This window comes from Glycine soja, chromosome 15, assembly GCF_004193775.1.
Source record: "Glycine soja cultivar W05 chromosome 15, ASM419377v2, whole genome shotgun sequence".
NCBI lineage: Eukaryota > Viridiplantae > Streptophyta > Magnoliopsida > Fabales > Fabaceae > Glycine > Glycine soja.
Genome location: NC_041016.1, coordinates 1676705 through 1699548, shown reverse-complemented (window position 1 = coordinate 1699548; position 22844 = coordinate 1676705). Strand labels below are relative to the sequence as shown.

At 33.6% G+C, this 22844-nt stretch overlaps 1 protein-coding gene across 9 annotated transcripts; it reads right to left on the bottom strand.

Annotated features, from left to right (window-relative positions):
• Positions 1-1645: 1645 nt before the first annotated feature.
• Positions 1646-21420, bottom strand: LOC114386456 (LRR receptor-like serine/threonine-protein kinase IOS1). Of its 9 annotated transcripts, none has more exons than XM_028346460.1 (13): positions 21220-21418; positions 20585-21116; positions 20008-20504; positions 19742-19880; positions 19579-19650; positions 19357-19428; positions 19192-19272; positions 8069-8232; positions 7717-7964; positions 7503-7629; positions 7254-7337; positions 6992-7181; positions 1646-2342 (listed from the first exon to the last, which is right to left on the bottom strand). In XM_028346460.1, the coding sequence occupies exons 1-13, from the start codon at positions 21299-21301 to the stop codon at positions 1985-1987; spliced, it is 2646 nt and encodes an 881-aa protein (XP_028202261.1). In that variant the 5' UTR covers positions 21302-21418; the 3' UTR covers positions 1646-1984. The 9 variants fall into 9 exon arrangements, with proteins under 9 accessions (XP_028202261.1, XP_028202263.1, XP_028202262.1 ...); XM_028346462.1 differs by having other exon boundaries at positions 7254-7322; positions 21220-21417; XM_028346461.1 differs by lacking the exon at positions 8069-8232 and adding an exon at positions 15357-15517 and having other exon boundaries at positions 21220-21408.
• Between the last annotated feature and the right edge of the window lie 1424 nt (positions 21421-22844).

Sequence of the window (22844 nt, the reverse complement as noted above, 5' to 3'; positions counted from 1 at the left end):
CACACAAGAGAAAAAAATAAACTCAAAACACTTGAAGACTCTTTTTTTTTTAGGTTTTTCTTTTGGTTTTCTTTATTAATCTATTTGAATGCTAATCTCCCTTCTCTATTACCTAAAAAAACATTGAAATATAAGAAAATAAATGAAAATCCTATCTAAATTTCAGAAAATAAAATAGATAACTCCTTCCATTCTAATATCATAATTAAAAATCACTTATTTGAGGATAAAATAATTTGAAAAATAAAATTACTTAAAATTCCTTTAAAACGAGTTACATGATGGGATAGAGAGTTTTGTTGTTCTTATTAATCATACTCAGTTTTTGAACAAGATTACCTCTCATGTCTCATGGATGATATGTGATCTTATACAAAAAAAAATCTCCTAAAAATAATATAAACAAATAAATAATCTTAATTAGAAATTGACAATACTTAAATCATATATTTTTTAATTGGTGAGAGTCGAAGATAATACAAGAATTTATAACATTTATGCATTATATTTAACCAATTGACCTAGATAATACAAGAATTTATAACATTTATGCATTATATTTAACCAATTGAGCTAGATGTTTGCTACTTAAAACATATATAAAGATGAATATTGTAATATTATTCTTTTATATATTTGAAGAATTAATTTCACAGCAAACTTTTAAGATAATTCAAGTTGTAAGTTTTTTTAATTAACTATTAGTAGACTATTTAAGGGGACAAATTTTTGGAAAATTAATGCAAAGATACGTATAATTTTAAATTACTGATTAGTTAAAAAATTTATTCGATGCAAAATAAAAAGAGCGTTCAAAATCACCTAAAGATCAAATAATGTTTGTATATGTAAGGGACTATTTGGCTGGGGAAAATTTTGTCCTTCGAATCATCTTTTATGGGATTGAATAAAATTTGTTTGGTTAGTTATTGAAAATTTCTAAATAAATTTTTTATGAATAAAAAATTTATGTATATTTTTTACTGATTATTTTAATTATTATCACATTACATAATTTTATAAAGAATAATATGATGTTTTTAAAAGAAAAATTAAACTCAAAAATGTAATTTCTCTCATATTTTTTTAGGAAATTAAAAATATTCTCAAAAAATAATCGAATGTTATTTTTTTAAAATGCATATTAACATGAAGAACTAATTTTTTCAACTTATGATTTTTGGAAAATAAAAAACTTTTCTCCCACCATATTCTCTTTGAGTGTAGAATTTTATTTTCCCCTCCACGTGTATAGAAAAGTTTATTGTATATAGTGGCGTTTATCAAATTGCATTGACCAAATGAAATCGACAATTTCAATCAAATTAATTAATTTGATTAAATTAGTTATTTTTTAAATTTGAACCAAATAAATTATAATTAATTTTATATTTAAATAAATAAATATTTTTTCAACTTGAACCAATATGATGATTCAATCAACTATTATTTTTTAAGTAAAATATATTTTTAGTCTCCTAATTATTTAAGATTTTTTGTTTTTAATCTTCCAACTAAATGTTTACTAGTTTTAGTCTTCTATATAACTATTTTTTTTTCATTTAATTTTTGGTGTCTAGCATTAAGTTTTGGTCTCCACAAGGATCACAACCCCACTCTTTTACTTCATCAAACAAAACCACCATAAAAAAACCGCATATTCAAAATTATAAAAAAGAATCTCACCGAAACTCCTCATCTTCAATCGCGGGCGCACACCGAACCTCCTCCCACATCTCAAATTCTAAATTCAACCTTATCCTTCCCACGACACCGACATCAGCACCTCCCACCACCAAAACAATCTACATATGTCCTTCACATTCTCACCAAATAATTATATAGACAAAAAAAAAGAAGCAACTTTCATTTATCTTTGTTCCCACAAAGCATGCGCCCCACACTGCCAACCCACCGGCCACAAATATCTTTGAGAACACTTTCATGAGTTGTTTATTACAACATTATTTATTCTTCTTATCGTTTACCTCGGCATGGTGAGTTCGATGTCCATATTCGTTCGAGCTAATTCGGTTGATAAAGTCTCCATTAGTTCAGTCACTACTATCTTCATCATTGGCCTTTCGTTGGGCTTTGGAGAAATACAAGCCATTGCTAATTTTATGACTTTCCGAGCTGAATTACTATCAAAATCTCCTCCTAACCTTGAGTCAACAATGGCCTTGATATCCTCTTTAGCAATCAAGGAACTAACCCATTCACTTATGTGGATATTTTCTTGACTCCTCGCTATCACGGGTTGCCTTGTGATTATCTCCAAAAGAACAATACCGAAGCTATAAACATCACTCTTCTCTGTTACTCTATTGGATATACAGTAACTACAAGACAAAGCATCACTCAATTCATCTTCTGTACGTTGTCAGAATTTGTGATTAGCACATTTCTTATTTTAAACCAGCACATTATATTTAATATAATTATATTATCTATTTAATTTAATAGGTTTAATTTTAAGTGATCTAATAAGCCTATAACTTTTAAAGCTAATGTGAGTTTAATGAGTGAATATAGATTAGCAATGGATGGGATACTATCGTACACATACCCACACGTTAAGAAAAAAATCATGTACCCAAACTCATATCTTTGTAGGTACTAACTTTAATATCCGTACCCATTATTCATACTTTAATTAATTATGAAAATTGATGAATAAAATTTTGATTAAAATACAATAATAATTAAACTAAAATAAAATTTAAAATTTTTAATAAATCACAGAACATCACAAAAATTAAAATTTTATTCAAATATGTTTTACAAAACTTAACAATGATAATCATAAAACATTAATAGAGAAAATTGAAAAAAAGAAGCAAATAAAAAACTTGACCTATCTTTAAGAAAATTATCTATAAAAAATATAATGTAATTTTATTTTATTTTTAAATTAAAGAACATGATTTATCTCTTAACGGATCAGACTTTTTTTTTATGTTTGATGGCTTAAGAGATGTGATCTATATATCTCTTAGGTAATATTATTCATCATAATAAAATTAATTGTAATATAAATTAATGTTAGAATTAGCCTCATCATTTAGTGATTTCAGGTCATTGACCATGGATGTTTAACAGCGTCATACCCCTCCGTTCTTTCTTTTTGGTTCTCCATCTACGCTCTTTCTTCCTCTCCGTTTAAAACCTCCGACGAGAGACATCTGCATCCCATGCACCTGTTATGCGTCTAAACTAAGTGCAGAAAGATAAAGAAGCAAAGAAGAACGAAAGGTAAAATTCCTCAGGCATATCTTTCCGTTGGATAACAAAATTAGTGGAGGTAGAGCACGAGCCATCACATAAGGAAACTTCATATCACACTTTAACTCAAAATCTTAAGACTAAGGTTTATGAGTCTTCTCTTCACTTATATGGTACTCAACTTTTTCACTTTTGTCCGATGTGGGACTTCACCTCATACTTTTAACCTAATACTCGTGGACAGCATAGTGGTGTTGTTAACATCTCCCCTTTCTTGAAACACAACCTTGTCCTCAAGGTTATAGGAATCCCTTAAATTGTCCCAATTCTCCCACGTGGTATCTTCTGGGGCCAATCTTGACCGTTGTAACAAAACAAGCTTGGTTAGGGATGGAGCTGAAGTGTCCCACTTCTAGTCCAACATGGAAAGTGGTTTGATGACTGGATGATTGTCCAAATTTGTGGGAGGGAGGTGGGCCGGTTGAGAAGGAAGTGGGCACTGGTGGAGCTTCAATAAAGAGAGATGGAACACCAGATGAATCTGGGAAGACTCAGGCAATGTGAGGCGATAAGCAACTTGGCCCAAACGTTCTTCAACTGGAAACGCTTGACGTACACCTAGTCACCTACAACAAATTGAACTTCACAGCGGTGAGTGTCTGTTGCAATTTTCATGGCGGCCTGCAGCTTGAGCAATCATTGTTGTAAAGTCAAATGAATCGCAGCCCGTGTTGATAGCAAGGCATCTGCAGCCTCCATTGTCAAAGAACCTTGCAAATACTAAGGAATGGATGGTGGGGGCTTGCCATAAATGACCACGAAAGGAGAAAAATCGATGCTGGAGTGGACTAAAGTGTTGTATGACCATTCCGCCAGGGATAAGAATTTGAACCAATGTGATGGTTGATCATGAACATATGAACAGAGGTACTGCTCCAAGACCCTGTTAAGGATTTCTGTTTGGTCATCGGTTTGAGGGTGGTATGAGTTGCTCAAGCAAATCTTCATGCCACTCAGCTAGCACAATTTGCGCCAAAAAGAGCTGATGAACTAGGGGTCCCTATAGGATACTAAGCTACAAGGGAACCCATGTAGTTTGCAGACCATGTCCAAAAAAAAGAAGAGTAGTTTTGCAAGCCGTGTATTGCGTCGGAAGAGCTCTGAAATAGGCTTCTTTAGAAAATTTGTCGACGACGACAAGAATGGTAGTGAATTCGTTGGACTGTGGTAATCCGATGATGAAATCAAGAGGCAGGTCCTCCCAAATGGATGATGGTGTGGGTAGTGGCTGGAGCAGTCCAGTGGGCTTCTTGATTTTGTATTTTATTTGCTGGAAGACCATGCACTGAGAGACATAATGACGGACGTCTGAGTGCATCTGTGGCCAGTCAAAATTTTGATGAAGGCGGTGGAGGGTCTTAGCCATGCCCATGTGGCCTCCAAGAAGAGTTGTGTAAAATTCCTCCAATAACAAGGATATGAATCGTGCATTAAAGGGAAACCAAATCTTGCTTTTGTGGAAGATGAGGTCCCGATGAATGGAAAAATCAGGGTAAGAGGTTGGGTGTTGGGAAATAACCAAGTCCCACATCGGTGAGGCAGTTTATATACCTATTGGGTAACTTCACTTAATGTCAATTGATTTTAAGATGAATTCTAAAATGGTATCAGAGCCAGACTCTGTTCCTGGGACCTCGCCTCCGCTTTCGCTGCGACCACCCACCATTTGTTGTTCACGCACCAAGTCCAAGAAGTGTTGTGCGTGAGGGAGTGTGTTGGGAAATACCCAAGTCCCACATCGGCAAGACAACTTATATACCTATATTGGACAACTTCACTTAATGCCAATTGGTTTTAAGATGAAATCTAACAAGGTTTTGCCTGATTTGCTGCATTAAGTCAACATAAGTGGCTTTGTTGAGAAGGGATTGGCGTAACTCCTCAAGAAATGCAAAGTTCGGTAAACAACAGGGAAAGTAATTGCATGTTTGGTGTCACTGGAATTCGGGAAAGTACGACGGCCACAATGTAGCCGGAACCAGACTTGTACTTAATGGTATAATCGTATCCAAGCAACTTGGAAAGATGCGTCTGTTGCTCAGGGGTCTAGATAACTTGTGACATTAGATCCTTCAAGCTTTGATGATCTATGAGGATGACGAAAGGGTGGCCTAGTAAATAGTGTCTCCATTTGCGAACCGCAGAGATGATGGCATGGAGCTCACGAACGTATGCGGAGGCCCGTTGGAGCCGAGGGCAAAAAGCTTTGCTGTAATGGGCAATGGAGTGCGAATCCTGGAGGAGAATGAAACTCATGGCCGTGTCAGAAGCGTCGGTCTCCAAGGCAAATGAAAGTGAGAAGTCAGGTGTAGCAAGCACGAGAGCTTCCATCATGAGGAGTTTTAATTGATCAAAAGCTTGCTGCGACGCCGGCTGCCAACAAAATTGGTCCTTTCGGAGGAGCATGGTCAGAGGGGCGGCCACGGTAGTGTACCCACGAATAAATTTCTGGTAGAAACCGGTCAGACCGAGTTAAGAGTCTAAACTAAGTGCAAAGAGATAAAGAAGCACAGAAGAACGAAAGGTAAAATTTCTCATATATCTGCATATTCCCATTGCATAATCCTTATTTATAGGGATCCTAGGCCTAGAGGGCTGCTGCTAACAAGGTCCAGCTGCCCCACTGAGCAAATACAAAGAAAAGAAATAACAGAATGCATATCTTTCGGTTACAATAGAATCGGATAACAGAATTAGTGGAGGGGACAAAGGGAATATGTTGCTACTTGGCTTGTTCCCACATGATTAAACATAATTACGGAGGTGGGATGGCCTCGTAGTGCTCCTCTTGGGCCTGCTGGTGGGCAGCGTAGTGGTGTTGCTAACAACACTTCATTACAAACACCACCCGTGCCTCATTGACGGTGACAGCCTCACCTCACCGCTGGGCGGATTACTGCTGACCTCTATAACCATTGTGCTCCAGTTAGTTGACGGTGAAAACTCGTGCCATTATAATCACAGTGAGAAGATATGTCACTCTATGTGCTGCCTAAGTGCCTATGGTTCTGATCTTGCGCTCACTTTAATTTCCTTTGCGACATTTGTGCTGGTGCGGCAGTGCTGATTGTGCCAAAATTTTAGATTACTACACTTTAAATCTGATCGAGAAATACAAGGTGACATGCTTCGTTGGTTTTCATCGTTCTGGCATGGGTTAACAAATACTACAACGTTTTTCATGGAGATGCCTCAGCTGTCTCTGACGGCCGCGTTGAGAGAAAGAATGTGGTTGGGATTAAAATCAAGAAGGGAAGACGGAGAGAGTATTACACTGTTAAACATCTGTTACTATGGCTTAGAACGTGTCAAATTTTTATTAGACGAGACATGGAATGGGGTATGGGATAGGTGATTTTAATCCGCATTAATGTTAGAAGTCTATGCATTTACTAGATTAGATGACTTAAAATTAATTTTATTGAATTAAATAAAGGATCTTGCTAACCAGACACCAATTAAGAAATTAAAAAAAATATTTAATCTGAAAATCATAAGAGAATGTAAAAAAAAATTATAAACAACGTAATTAATTCACTGTCTTTCAATAAAAATATTTCTATTTTAGATTGCTTAACTAGTGCCCTAAGGATACTGATTAGTATTTGCCTTAAATAAATCATTAATATAATTGCATTAAAGTATGATGGACACATTTAAATAGAAATGATGAATAGGAATAAGACAGCATAATTGAAGTACTCACTCAGGGTCCAGATAACCAGGAGTACCAGCAATAACAGTTGACACATGAGTTACCCCGTCTGTTGGCATAATTTTGGATAGACCAAAATCAGATAATTTTGCATGGAAGTGTTCATTCAGCAAGATGTTTGTAGATTTTATGTCTCTGTGAATAATAGGTGGTTTGCAACCATTGTGCAGATACTCCAATCCTGAGCCAAAAATATATTGAGAGACGAAAGGAGGAGTCAAGGAAAGACAGAGTTTAAAGTTTACTTTCTGACCTAAGGCTGCATCCACTGCAATACGAAGTCTGTCTTCCCAGGTCAAGAATTTTGTTTTGCTGTGTTTACCTGCAGAATCAAGTTCTATAACTTTCTGTGATATTTTTTGTTGTCTAAAAGTCAGTCATATGACTCTTAAAATTGTCCGATAAGAAAATTTCCATATCCACAGTTTCAGAATACAAACCTAGTTTGGAAATTGATTTGCACAAACTTTTAACAAGAAATCAAATTTATTTGGGAACTAACCTGAGAGATGTTCGTTTAAGTTTCCATTAGCCATGTACTCATATATGAGCCCCTTATTGGTTCCTTCATTACAATAACCAGCAAGGGAGGTCAGATTTCTATGATGAACTGTCATTAGAAGCTTAACCTGGAAATCAAAATCACAACCAGGTTTACCAGTATATATATCTATTCTTCACCTCAGAAACCTAGTGTAAAGTCATAAATAACTTACTTCAGCTTGGAATTGTTGGTAACCATGAGCAGAAGACCGGGAAAGCATTTTCACTGCAACTGGAGTGTCATTGATATGGCCCAAATATACTGTTCCGAACCCACCTTTACCAACAACTGTATTGAAATTGTTGGTGATTTTAAGGACATCAGAGTATGAATATATTTGTTTTCTGAATTGCAGTAATGAATCATCTTGTTCTATGTATTGCAGTGACACCTCATGTTGATCCTTTTCTACCATCAAAGCTGTTAAAATGCAATGGTTTTCAAACCTAACAGGTTACGATTGAATTTGTTTGGCAAATTATCAATAAAAATTATGAATTAATCTTGAATGATTGTAGCCTCACCTTTCGATTTTCTCCTATTAAGGGTCCAGCATATAACTGCCACGACCACCAGAAGGATTAAAACCCCACTAACCCATGCTACTAATGGTGTAACAATACTCTTCTTTTTCTTTTTCGTCTTGTTGCATTGACCAGATTCACATAGATGTGGATTTTGGCCCACACTAGCATTGAAATCAAAGATTAATGTCCTAACTCTATAAACCTTATAAGCCATCAATAAATACAATAGATACTTCAATTTATTTTGCTTGGGCCAAGATATTCAGTGGATCAAACAAATATATTTAAGGGAGTTGCTACGTGCACCCAGCATTATTGCTGGGGCACCCAGCAAACAGTGAAGTGGCGAAACTGCCCTTCAGCAATTATTCTTCCGGAAGAAGGTTCTTCCGGAAAGTTTCCGGAAATAATTTTTCCGGAAAGTTTCCGGAAGAACCTTCTTCCGGAAGAATAATTTGTGTCTTCCGGAGAAACTCACAGACAATTTCCGGAAGAACGTCATCCGGAATGTTTCCGGAAGAAGCTTCTTCCGGAAGAATTCCGGTGTCTTCCGGAAGAAGCTTCTTCCGGAAGACTTCCGGAAGAAGCTTCTTCCGGAGGTTTTTTTTTTTTTTTAATGCGTACGTAATGACGATTTTGCCCTTGTGTAAATTTCTTTAAATTAACGTCTTCAGGCTGTGTTTTACTGCGCTTTCTTTCTTTCTTCTTCCGTTTGCTTTGTTTCTTCTTCCGTTTACTTTGTTTCTTCTTCCGTTTGCTCTTGTTTCGGTGGTGGTCCCTTCAGCAGTCTGTTGGTGGTCCAGTGAAGTGAAGTATTTGAAGATTTGGTGGTCCCGTGTTCCGTATTTGAAGTTTTATTAGTGGCTGTTGTTCCTATTTTGTCGGAGGTACAAGTTTATTTCGTTTTCCGGTTAGCTTTTAGAGAAGAAAAACAGTAAAAAATGTATCCGGAAGAAATTTTAGGCACAGGAGGAGGAAGGTCCGGAATGACCACTTCCGGATGAAGGTCTTCCGGAAGTTACGAAGGTCAATTCCGGAAGAAGTGCTTCCGGAAACTATTTCCGGAAGACCTTCTTCCGGAATTGGGCTTCGTAACTTCCGGAAGAAGGTCTTCCGGAAGTTACGAAGCCCAATTCCGGAAGAAGTGCTTCCGGAAGTAGTTTCCGGAAGAACTTCTTCCGGAATTGGGCTTCTTAACTTCCGGAAGACCTTCTTCCGGAAGTTAAGAAGCCCAATTCCGGAAGAAGGTCTTCCGGAAATAGTTTCCGGAAGCACTTCTTCCGGAATTGGGCTTCGTAACTTCCGGAAGACCTTCTTCCGGAAGTTAAGAAGCCCAATTCCGGAAGAGGGTCTTCCGGAAATAGTTTCCGGAAGCACTTCTTCCGGAATTGGCCTTCGTAACTTCCGGAAGAACTTCTTCCGGAATGTTAAATTATTACTAATTTATTAATTTCTGTTTTATAATTTTTTTAATTTCTGTTTTATATATATTTCTGTTAGTTAATAATGAATTATTGGTTTAATTAGGTATAATGATATATATTGTGGATTATAATTTTTTTTGTTTTATAATGGTATATATATTTCTGTTTTATAATTTTTTTTTATTTCTGGTTTATATATGTTGTGGATTATTGATTTAATTAGGTATAATGGTATAATATTAAATGATTTAGGTAACTTAAATGTATAATGGTACAAAAATGTTTTATTAGTTGTTTATTATAGTGATAAGTTTAGTTTAAGTAAATAATGTAGTTATAAATTTAGAATATAGTGATAATTTTAATATAGTCGTGTATGATGCATATGTCCTATTAATATGTTTGTTATTTAAGGTGTAGTAAATTTTTGGATGTGGTTATATGATAATTTGAATGTACTTGTGTATGATGCATATGTCCTTAAGATGGACGAAGATCAATGGAGGTATGACTTTGCGATGTCACAAGAAGTTGATATGGATTATGATTATGATAATCAAGAAGAATGTGGAGTGAATGAACGACATGTCGATTGTTCAAATGCTTTTAATACATCTCAGGTAATCATAGATAATTTGAGTCATTGGTTGAATTGATGGTTTGTACGAAAATTAATGTGTTAGGGTTGCGTTGTAGGTATTCACTACTCGAGATGATGTTTTGCAATGGGCTCGAACAGTTGCCCATGAAAATGGATTTGTTGCAGTGATTATGAGATCTGACACAGAGACCGGTAGCAGAGGAAGAAGTTCATTTGTGTTAATTGGGTGCGAAAGGAGTGGTACGTACAAGTGTAGAAATAAAGAATTCGTTAGAAAAGACACCGGGAGTAGGAAATGTGGTTGTCCCTTCAGGCTTCGTGGGAAACCAGTGCGTGGAGGGGAAGGTTGGATGGTGAAGTTGATCTGTGGGATTCATAATCATGAATTGGCGAAGTCCTTAGTTGGACATCCATACGCCGGGCGATTGACTAAGGAAGAAAAGAAAATTATTGCTGATATGACAAAGTCGATGGTGAAACCGAAAAACATCTTGCTAACGTTGAAGGAACATAATGTCGACAGTTACACCACGATAAAGCAAATTTACAATGCAAGAAGTGCATATCGTTCTTCAATAAGAGGAGCTGATACCGAAATGCAGCATCTGATGAAGCTTCTCGAACGTGATCAATACATTCATTGGCATAGATTGAAGGATGAAGTTGTGGTGCGTGATCTGTTTTGGTGTCACCCAGATGCAGTAAAGTTATGCAATGCATGTCATCTGGTGTTTTTTATAGACAGTACCTACAAAACAAACAGGTACAGACTCCCACTACTTGACTTTGTTGGAGTGACACCAACGGCGATGACATTCTCTGCTGGGTTTGCATATCTGGAGGCTGAGCGTGTTAATAATATTGTATGGGCTTTGGAACGATTTCGAGGCCTATTTTTAAGACACGATCGCCTCCCTCTTGTTATTGTCACTGACAGAGACCTAGCACTGATGAATGCAGTGAAAACTGTGTTTCCCGAGTCTACTAATTTGTTGTGCAGGTTTCATATCGATAAGAATGTGAAGGCGAAGTGCAAATCTTTAATCGGGGAAAAAAATGCGTGGGACTATGTAATGGATAACTGGGGTACTTTGGTTGATTGTCCGTCCGAATACGAGTTCCATGAGTCATATCAGAAGTTTCAAGTTGCTTGTTCGCCTTGGCCGATGTTCGTTGACTATGTTAACGACACATGGATTATCCCCCACAAGGAAAAATTTATTACAGCATGGACGAATAAGGTCATGCACCTAGGCAACACAACAACAAACAGGTATTAACAACTGATTTTATTTGTTAGTAACGATTAATATTAAATGGTATTTAATTGTTGTATATTTTCATGTTTGTTGTGTATTTTAAATGTAGGGTTGAATCAGCTCATTGGGCTCTCAAAAGAGTACTACAAAATAGCGTTGGAGACCTATGTAGTGTTTGGGATGCCATGAACAACATGATCACGCTGCAACACGTCGAAATTAAAGCATCCTTTGAAACCAGTACGCATGTGGTTGGCCATGTATATAAAAAAACCTTATAAAAAAACCAGTACGCATGTGGTCCTACAAGCCTCATCTAACTGGTCGTACATATGAACCAGCGCGGCAACCCCCCAAGCGTAACCACCACTATGAGCGAGGTCCCGGAAAGCGTCAAGGTGGACCACATGCACGTATGTTGCACTCTTATTAGCAAAAAGAGTGCAACCGACAAGGTGCAGCAAATAAGCGCGAGCTGCGACAATCCACCGCCGGGCCTGACATCTGGTCTCATAAATGTCACGAACCCATCCTAATCGTACATATGCTCCACGTGTGAGCGCTGTCTCGGCTCTGGCCTCCTCCGCAGACACTTCCAGCAACTCTGTGAGCAAGAATCTGGCCTCCTCCGTAGAAAGAGCGTGGAAACTGTGCAAGGCGCCAGTGATGGGCAAATGTAGAATGGACGACACATCATCCAATGTGATCGTCAGCTCTCCTACTGGAAGGTGGAAGGTGCTAGTCTCACTGTGCCACCTCTCCACAAATGCGGATATAAGTCCAGGATCGCCAGTAATAACTGAACAATCTATCAGTGGACTTAATCCTGTGGCAGCCACCAGGCCTTCAATCTCAGGCACTGGCCTCCCAATCAGTGTCAGCTTCCTCCCATGTGACACTAACTTCAAATCAGGACGTTCCTGATTTGAAGTACAAATTATACAATTATTAAAAAAAAATTAATCATAAATAAATAAATAAACAATGACAAATAATTAACAAATTAAAATACCTGTCCACTCCACACGGCATGTGCAACATGCTCGGCAAATGATGTGAGCACTGACGGGTCACGTGGACCACCAGGGAATCCCTCTGCAGCATCATCACCATCTGACCCCTCACCACTATCAGCACCCTGTGCGTCCGCACGCATCTCAGGTGCCTCCGTAGGCTGCTCAGGGACATCATCAGTCATGTCAGCGACGTCCTCAGCCATATCACGTCCCTCCGTAATCATCTGATGAACGCGTAGCCTACGGGCTGAGGCAGTAGGCCTACGCCTCTCGGGAACATCGCCAGCATCCTCGCCAGCAGCTCTATCTCTGCCTACAAATCTACCTATGGCACGACCTAAACCTCGTGTTCTGGCCATGATCTGTAAATCATGTCGAACACGTTTTTTTTTCGGTCAAAATATACACAATTTTCTTTATAAAAAATCAACTTTATTTATAAACAAATAAGACTAACTTAAATCAAATCATTTTCACACATACACGACCTAATTTTAAAAAAAAAAATTAAACAACTTCATTTATATAAAAAAAACAACTAATGTAAAATAAAATTATTAATAAACATGCACAACTTAATTTTTTTAAAAAAAAAATAAACAACTTCATTTATATAAAAAAAAACAACTAATGTAAAATAAAATTATTAATAAACATGCACAACTTAATTTTTTTTTTAAAAAATTAAACAACTTCATTTATAAAAAAAAAAAAACACAACTAATATAAAAATAATTCATTACTAAACATCCACAACTTAATTTTTAAAAAAAATTAAACAACTAATGTAAAAAAAAAATTATTTAGTAAACATCCACAATTTTTTTAGTAAATAAAATACTTCATTTATAATAAAATAAACTAATTAATTATAAAAAATTAGTATTTTTATAAAACTTCCAAAACACACAACTTTAATTATAAAAATAGACAACTTCATTTTTAAAGAAAAAACACTAATTTAAAAAAAAACAATAAACAAAAACAAACACAACTACTTTTATAAAAAAAAATTAATTTACAAATTAATATTTAGTAAAAATACACAATTTAAATTATAAAAAAAATATGACATCAAAAACCCAAACTTCATTTTTCATAAAATCTAAAAAACAAAATAACCAAAATAAATAAAATAATTCATTTAAAAAAAACAAAACAATTTCTGTTTAAAAAAAATTTTAAAAAAAAACACAAAAAAAAAACAAAAAAACCACTTCCGGAAGAAGTGGTTCTTCCGGAAACACTCCGGAAGAAGGGTTCTTCCGGAAAGGTCTTCCGGAAGTTTGAAACTTCTTCCGGAAGTGCGAGTCTTCCGGAATTCTTCCGGATGAACCACTTCTTCCGGAAAGTTCCCGGAAGACGTTTTCCGGAAGTCTTCCGGAAGAAGTGTTCTTCCGGAAGACGTTTGGTTACTTCCGGAAGAACACTTCTTCCAGAAACTTTCCGGAAAACGTTCTTCCGGAACTTCCGGAAGAACCCCTAAGGGGTCTTCCGGAAGACTCCTCCGTCAGCGATTTCCGCCATTTTTTCCGGCGTCCTCTCGTCTTCTCCCCTCTCGTCTTCTACCCTAGGTTTCGTCTTCTAACCTAACGTTACACTAACCTACCCTAATGTAGTGCATAACAAAACCAAAGCTAAGAAGAAGGCCACCTACCTCGAAAGCAAATGGGTCCAAGGGCTGTCGGAGAAGCTCGCGGAGGGCTGTCGGAGAAGCTCGCGGAGAAGAAGCTTGTCGGGGAAGAGAGAAGAGAAGAAGCTTTTTGCGGAAGAGACACAGTGAGAAAAAGAGAGAATGCTTCCGGGAAGAAAAAAAATGCTTTTTATATTTTTAACTGAAGGGCAAAATTGACCTTTCATTGAATTGCTGGGTGCACCAGCAATATTGCTGGGTGCACCTAGCATATCCCTATATTTAAGTCTTTTCAATACGATTCATACCTTAGTTGTTTATAAACTCTTCCAAATAGGACCCAAGTGTTTATCATGCAAATTAACATTTCTACTTAATTTGTTTCCCAAGTCAAAGGAAAAAAATGGGATATTTAATTAACATTTTAAATATTTCACCAAATAATTTCTAACAACTAAAAATTTCTGAAAAAAAAAATGTCACAAATCAACTGCAACATCATTATTTAACAATAAAATTTAACAAGGACTAAAAATCAAACCAAAAAAAGTTGAAGACTAAAATCAGTCAATATTTAATTGATGAACTAAAACCAAAAACCTTTTTTTAAAAAATATGAATATGAATATGAACTAAAACCTTTTTTCAACTGAAACGCAGTACCGTTTCAATTATTTTTAAAAAAAAATATATGTAAAAAAATAATAATAATCACTCTCTTAATTTTATAACCACCCGAACCCCCATTAGTTTTACTACCAACTGAATCCCTCTTATTTCCAAATTTCTTCTTCTTCTTCAATAACTCACTCCCATCTCTCATACCCTATCTCTTTTTCCCAAATTTTCATCTTTCAATCTTTCAATTATCTTTTTTCATTGTTCCAAAATTCATCAAGCTTATTGCATCCTTGTGTCATTCACAAACACCGGAATGTGATTAGAGAAAAAAAAAAGAACATTATTCATTTTCTTAAATTCTCTATTTGATCTCTTTAAGATCAAAACGGTGATTGATTCTTTCAACAGTATTAGAAGGTATTGATTGCATTCTATTTTGTGAGTAACTAATTTATTTAGCGACATTTTTTTAAAAATTTTTTAAGAGAAGCAAGTAAACTTCAAAATATATATATATATATATATATATATATATATATATATATATATATATTTTTATGATCTTTAAAATTTTAGGAGTAATTAAGAATAAAGGAAAAATATTTATTTTCGCTTGTATTTTGAGATTTTGATAAGATATATTAGAATAAATGTTGATAAGATATACATGAATGAATTTGTTTGGCAAATCATTGATAAAAAATACGAATCTTTTAAAATCGCAGCATTACCTTTTGATTTTCTCCTTTTAAGGGTCCACAATATTGCCACGGCTACAAGAAGAATCAACACCCCACTAATTGATGCTACTATGGGCGCCGTAACAATGTTCTTCTGTTTCTTCTCGAAATTGCATTGACCAGATTCACATAGATATGGATTTTGGCCCACACTAGCATGGAAAGTAATCACAGAAGAGAACATATACGTTTTAAGTCATCGATAATATCAAAAGATTCTTCAATTCATTTTGCTTGTGCCTAGAGATTCAGTGGATCAACTATTGCCCCTATGCAAAAGGAAAAACAAAGGTGCGTGACACCATAAAAATTATTTTAAGAGATTTTCATAAAATGTGCTTGACCCAATATTTTTCTCTTTTAAGGTGAAATCTAGAAAAAGATGGACCAAGGATGCGTTTGTATCAATAGTTTAATTAGTAAGTGCTTATTGAATAAGTGTTTATCATGTAATCATTTTTATACAAGTTGTTCCCATAATCAAAAGGAAAAATGGGGTCGGGCTATTTCGATACAAGTCCTGAGGTGTTTTCATAAGTTATCGTTGAGTGTTGGAGACCCCATGCACTAGTGATGTGGCAGACAATCATATACAAATTGACTGGCGTATATAACTTGGGAGCAACTCTTATTTCATGTGTCAATTTTTGGGGTTAAAGTTAGGCAAAACTACTGAAGCTGAAATTTTAAGATCGAGTTGAAATCACATCCCAAGTACTGCCTTAAATATAACCAATTAATTCCGGATCCTCTCACTGTGACCTTATGTTTCGTGATGGATGGATCGATCAAAATTAAACCATTTAACATGGTAACACTTTGCATTGTCCCGTACGTGCAGTAGAAGGCAATGTAGAATATGTTTGTGACTATTGACTGGGTGGGATTGTGATTCACGGTGGCAGTGCCAGTGACCTTATCTAGCTTCCACGAAAACCATTTTATACGCTAACTCGGTCAAATACTCTTAACACTTTGTGCCCTGCAGTATAAGACGATGACTAAACTAAAGAAATAGCTTTGCTCTTTGCTTCCAACGTCCACAACCACAAGTCTATACTTCCAAATTGGATTATTGTCTATTTATATAAATTTTAATTTTATTTCAGGTGTTGCAATTTTAGTCTTTAATTAATTTAATTTAAATTCCTGCAATTTTTTATTTATGGGTGAATTATTTTAATTATATTTTTAGTTTTAATTATTACACTTTTTCATATGTATTCTACTATTAGTCTTATATTATATCTTAAAATATTCTTAATTAAATTTAAAATAAGTAAAAAAAGTAACCTATACTTAATTAAGCCTTATACTTTTATTATATTAATTAATAACAGTATAATAGTTAAAATAAATAGGATCAATTTTGTAAAGTATAATGTCATCATAAGTGAAAAATAATACTAAAATCCTATTTTATTTCAAAAGGTGGAAAAGAAATTTAATAAATATTTTAAAGATAAAAAATAAATAAATAAATTTGAATCTAACATTTAAAAAAATATTATTTGAAGTAATATTTCTAAAAAAATGTTAGAAATTTTTAAAAAACTTATTTATTAAACAACCAAATAATCCAATGAATGTTATATTGTGGGTTATCCAAAGGAAACTAAATAAGGGTTACTACTTTTATTCTGTAAAAAAAAAAGTTACTACTTTTATAATTCCGACAAAGAAAGAAAAAAAGTTTTTGTTTTGTAGTCTATTCTTAGAGAAAGAATTATCTCTAAGGAAATAAGTTGAGAAGAATTAAAGTAGAAATTCAAGAAATTTAACCCTATACAACGAATGCAAAATTAGATAAAAGAAAAATATCCATAATCATCTGTTTTTCACCTTTTATGTGTGTGTCAAATAACTCATACAAGATGAAAAAAATAAACTTCAAACTCTTAAAGACTCTATTCTTTTTTTTTGGTTTTCTTTATTCATCTATCTGAATTCTAATCTCCCTTCTTTATTACCTAAAAAACATTGAAATATAAGAAAATAAATGAAAATTCTATCTATATTTCAGAAAATAAAATAGATAACTCCTTCCATTCTAATATCATAATTAAAACTCACTTATTTGAGGACAAAATAACTTGAAAAATGAAATTACTTAAAATTCCTTAAAAATGAGTTACTTGGTAGGATAGAGAGTTTTGTTAAAATTTTATAACAAGATTATCTCTCGTGTCTCAGGGATGATATGTGATCTTAAAAAAGAAACTCCTAAAAATAATATAAATAAATAAATAAATAATCTTAGAATTTGCCAATACTTAAATCATATATATTTTTTTATCTCAAAGACAATACTAGAATTTACAATACTTATACATTTTATTCAACCAATTAAATATTTGCTACTTAAATCATATATAAAGATGAATATGATAATATTATTCTTTTATATATATGAAGAATTAATTTGACAGCAAACTTTTACGATAATTAATGTTGTAAGTTTTTTTAATTAATTATTAGTAGGCTATTTAAGGGGACAAAATTTTGGAAAGCTCATGCAAAGATACGTATAATTTTGAATTACTAATTATTTTAAAAGTTTATTCGATGCAAAATAAAAAGAGGGTTCAAAATAACCTAAAGAAAACGTGGACTAAAAAATATCTGTGTTATGTAAGGAAGTATTTGGTAGGGGAGAATTTTGTTCTTGTCCGGGAATCATGTTTTTTGGAATTGAATAAAATTTGTTTGATTAATCATTGAAATTTTTTAGATAATTTATCTAAAAATCAAATAATTTTGTATATTTTTACTGATTATTTTAATTATTTTTCACATTATATAATTTTATAAAGAATGACATGATGTTTTTAAAAGAAAAATTAAACTCAAAAATATAATGTCTCCCATAAAAAAAAATTGTGGGAAACTAATTAAAAAAATAATCCCAAGAAACATCTTATCCTAGGAATGTTATTTTTTAAAAAAATGCATGTTAAACATGAAAAATTAATTTTTTTCAACTTATGATTTATGGAAAATAAAAAACATTTCTCCTGTCAAATTCTCGGAGTGGAAAATTTTATTCTCCCCTCCACTTGTATTGAAAAGTTTTTATATGTAGGGGCGTTTATCAAATTGCATTGATTAAATGAATTTGACAATTTAAATCAAATTAATTAATTTGATTCAATTAGTTATTTTTTAAATTTGAACCAAATAAATTATAATTAATTTTATTTTTAAATAAATATTTATTTAACTTGAACCAATATGATGCTTCAATCAACTGTTATTTTTTAAGTAAAATATATTTTTAGTCTCTTAACTATTTAAGATTTTTATTTTTAATCCTCCAACTAAATATTTACTAATATAATTTTAGTTTTTCAATTATTTTTTCATTTGATTTTTTTTTATCTCAATCGTTAAATTTCTGAGCAGTTAAATGATAACATGATATTTTTTTTACTTCTAGAAGGACAACGTACAACCCCACGAACTGATGCTACTATGGGTGTAACATGTTCTTTTTGTCCTCTTCCTCTCTCCCTTTTCTTTTTCCTTTTCATTGCATTGACCAGATTCACATAGAGGGATGTGAATTTTGGCCCACACTTGCATAAAAATATAGAGAAGATTTATGTTTTAACTCTCAGTAAACCTTACAAGTCATCCATAATTTGGTGTGCCAAGTCTGTTGAATTAAAATAAAATAAAATATGTAGTGCCATTGAGAGAGATAACTGCAAAATATTGGACATAGATAAAGAAGATTTACGTAAAAGACTAAAATATAACTAATTGGTAGTCACGCGTTAAAAAATGACTATATTATGAATTTGAGAATTTTCAATAGGATCCATACCTTAATGATAGGGAACCTTCCTTAGATTTTTCAACAAGTGTTGAGGGAATTGAACCGGAGAGGTTATTATTCTCCAAGTTCCTGCAAAAAGACGAAAACTTTAATATCTTTTTCTATTTTCTAAATGCAGAGGAATCACATAGTTCCAGGCATCCAGTAACTTACAAGATCTTCAAGTATTGTAATTGAGACAGAAAATCAGGAACTTCACCGTTTAAGCTATTGTTTGATAAATCCCTGCAAAGCAAATAACTTGGCCGTTTTAAGTATGTTTAAATCTTATTCTTGACACATAAGTACATAAAAGAAAGGATAAAAATATTTGAAATAAGGGATTTTTCTAGTCTCATCATTATTGGACCAGGTGAAACAAAATAAAAAACTCACAACTTCTCCAACATGGTGAGATTTAAAATTGAAGGGTCTATCTTTCCTGACAATCCACTTGAAGATAAATTCCTGTTTTGCACAACCAGTAGTTATTATATATGTTATCATTTCAGACTCAGTTTTCTAAAGCTATCATGTTAAATTGGAAAAGATGACTTACAAAGTTATGATTCTTGGGGAGTCAACTACGGGATACGTACAATTCAGACCCTCCCACAAGTAGTCTTTCGGGCTGCATGGATCACCTTGCCAATCTCTTGTCACCCCATAAACAGACTTGATGGTTGTGATCGCATCAACTATTTTTTAAATTTAAATGCAAATAAATAAATAAATTATTTTAAAAAAAGTGTAGATTAACTATATTAGTGTAAACCAGAGAAATGGATTTTAGATGTTAGAAATCATTTTTTTTTCTTGGCATACCATCTCCTTGGTAGGTGTCTGGTTGCGGGAACTCTTTCACTCTGTAAATTTCAATGGCATTGATGATGGGAGGTAGGGTAGAAGTCTCGGTCATCACAAATGAAAAATTAATTAATTTCCCACTGATGCCTTTAGGGGTATATCTAGTAAAGACACTGTGGTACCTAGGAGACTCATTTTCATACCATAGCTTTCCGTTCAGGGTGATGTTGAACTCTCTCGTCTGATTCTTTGCTAACACTTGAATCTCTGTGAAGTGCATGTAAACATAGAATGACTCTTTTGGATCATATGGCTTCCAGCTTATTACCAATGGAGCACTAACATTTGCTGGTGTAACTGCGGTGCTCATGACAACAGCTGGCGGTTGGTATTCGTTCTGCACTAAAGAATCAGCATCAATCGGAAAATTTAGCTGTTTCCATTTATCTACATTGTCATACCATGTATCTACGTCGTCATAGCTCCAGAAACGATCATAAACATCATAGTGGTACCTGTGAGAAAATCAAAGTAAGTCCAATAGAATAGAATCTTTTAATGCAAAAGATTTAATCCAAAACTTGTGCAATTTCACCTGTAGTCTTCGTTTGAACCTAAATCCCGACGGGTGTACTTTTCCAATGATCCAAATCGAGTTTCATAAATGTCATTTCTCAAAGACCTCAACTCTATAGCTGATATAAATGGTGTCCCACGGCCTGTGTCAACCATACAGATATGTACGTAATCCAGTGAAGGTACATATATGATCTCAAAATATCGACCAACGGATGCATTTTTTATTTTCACTGTATCCCACCGGTTAGCCCCGAGAAGAAGATCAAACTGTGGTAACATATTTAAGCCATCATAATTTCCGTACAAAAAAGAAGCCCCGATCAGATACTTGGAGCCTCTTGTGATGTTTATTTTGTAGCAGTTCCTTTTTCCTTCCGGGAAGCTTCTGAGATTCCACACGTATCTTTGAAACTGATCTCTGAGTTCAGGTACTATTGTCCTGCTCACACCAGTATTTATGAAATTTGCATCTGATGTATAGTTTAAGCCTGTTTTCGGCACAGTAAAGTTCACACCTGCAGGAGCTCCGCAAGCTATGCTGATGAATCCTAAAACATAAAATGCATACATTAAGCATGGGTCTTGAGGCTTCAGCTAAACCTTTATTAGATGATGATATAATGAAGTTGATGTTTTAATTTGTTATCAAACCTGATTGATCCTGTGCTTGAATGAGAACGGCAAGAAGTAGACATCCTAGAAAAGCAACTAGGAAACTCCTGGACATTCCCATTTCTTATCACCTTCTGCCTTGTGCCTTTGAAGTAGAATATGACAAATATATATCAGGTTGCTGTTATGACTTATACTACAGATTTGTGTTTTGGCGACGTGGTCAATTTTCAACATGGAGGTAAATCTAACCAGTTTTTGTTCCTTTCCGTTTTAGTCTAATTACTCATTCTTCCTTGCAACTAGCCAGTATGGCACTAGGTACATCCACTTGCTAGCTTACTTTGAAATTCCTGTCATGTTCATCACTTGTCACTCATGCAGTTGCGTGCACCAAAAATTCCATCTGTGAAGTGAACTTAAATTACGTACCTGTCAAACATTACGACAGGCATTTTGGATGTCCTCCCACACGAAAATTTTCATTGAAAATAATAAAAATAGAACTATTACTTTAAGTAATGCAGAAAAACGAGCATTTTGGTTGTTCTAATGAGATTTATAAAAAGACGTAATAATCTGAAGTGCCAAACTAGGAATACTTAAATGATGAAAAGAAAAGAGCATATAAACTTTAGGTTCAACATACTAAGTCAATATTATTTTTTACGGCAAGTAAACTTTTTTTTTTTTTAAGGGTGAGGCCAAGTCGATACTTATTGCTATAACACGGGATCAACACTAATGAATGATATATTAATATTTTACTCGTTAAGTCTATCAAATTAAAATTATCAAAGGTTAAAATATATTTGTGAATTCTAATAAATATTTAAATTTTATATTTGTTTAAATTTTTTTTATTTCTTGATAAAAAAAATTATTTTTGGTCATTGATATTTTTTTTAGTCCTTGATTAATTAAAAAATAAATTTTGTTTTTTTATAATTCTTTTCATTTATTATTAGTCCTTTTAAAAAATATTCATAACAAATGAAAAAAAAATTATCAAAAAATAAACACAAAACTTGCAAATGAATTGGAGATTAAAAAAAGTACTAAAGACTGAAAATAGAATTATCATTTTATTAAAAATTTAATGTAAATTTTTTCAAAGGAAAAAAATACAAAATTCAAATATGTATCAACAACATATTTTTAGCCAATTATGAAATACACCAAGTTTATAGAATAGCAAAATTTCTCTTCAAATCCTTGTCGATATCTACTCTTTAAACTACTGTACGTAATATAATTTTTTTCCAACGACTAGGTTCTTCAAAAAGTTTATCTAAAAATTAAGGTTCTTCAAAAGGTAATTTAAAATTTTCATTTAAATTATAAGCAAGAAGGAATCTTGATTTTCAAACACGTTCATGTGAATAACATCTTAAATAACAATGTGATAAACTCAAACTCGATTTAAAACATGTTAATAACAAATTTTATTTTGAATTCACTTTTTATTTTATTTTATTTTCCTCCATACGTATAATCTAAGTTTAATTATCCATTTAATCTTTTTAAATTTATCCCTTTTAATCCTTAAAATTTTTTAATATCTAAAGTTTACATTTTAATTCTAAAAAAATCTTGAACATTAAAATTTTAAGTCATTGAGACTAAAAATTCACTTAATTTTTTTTAAAATTTAACAGCATAAA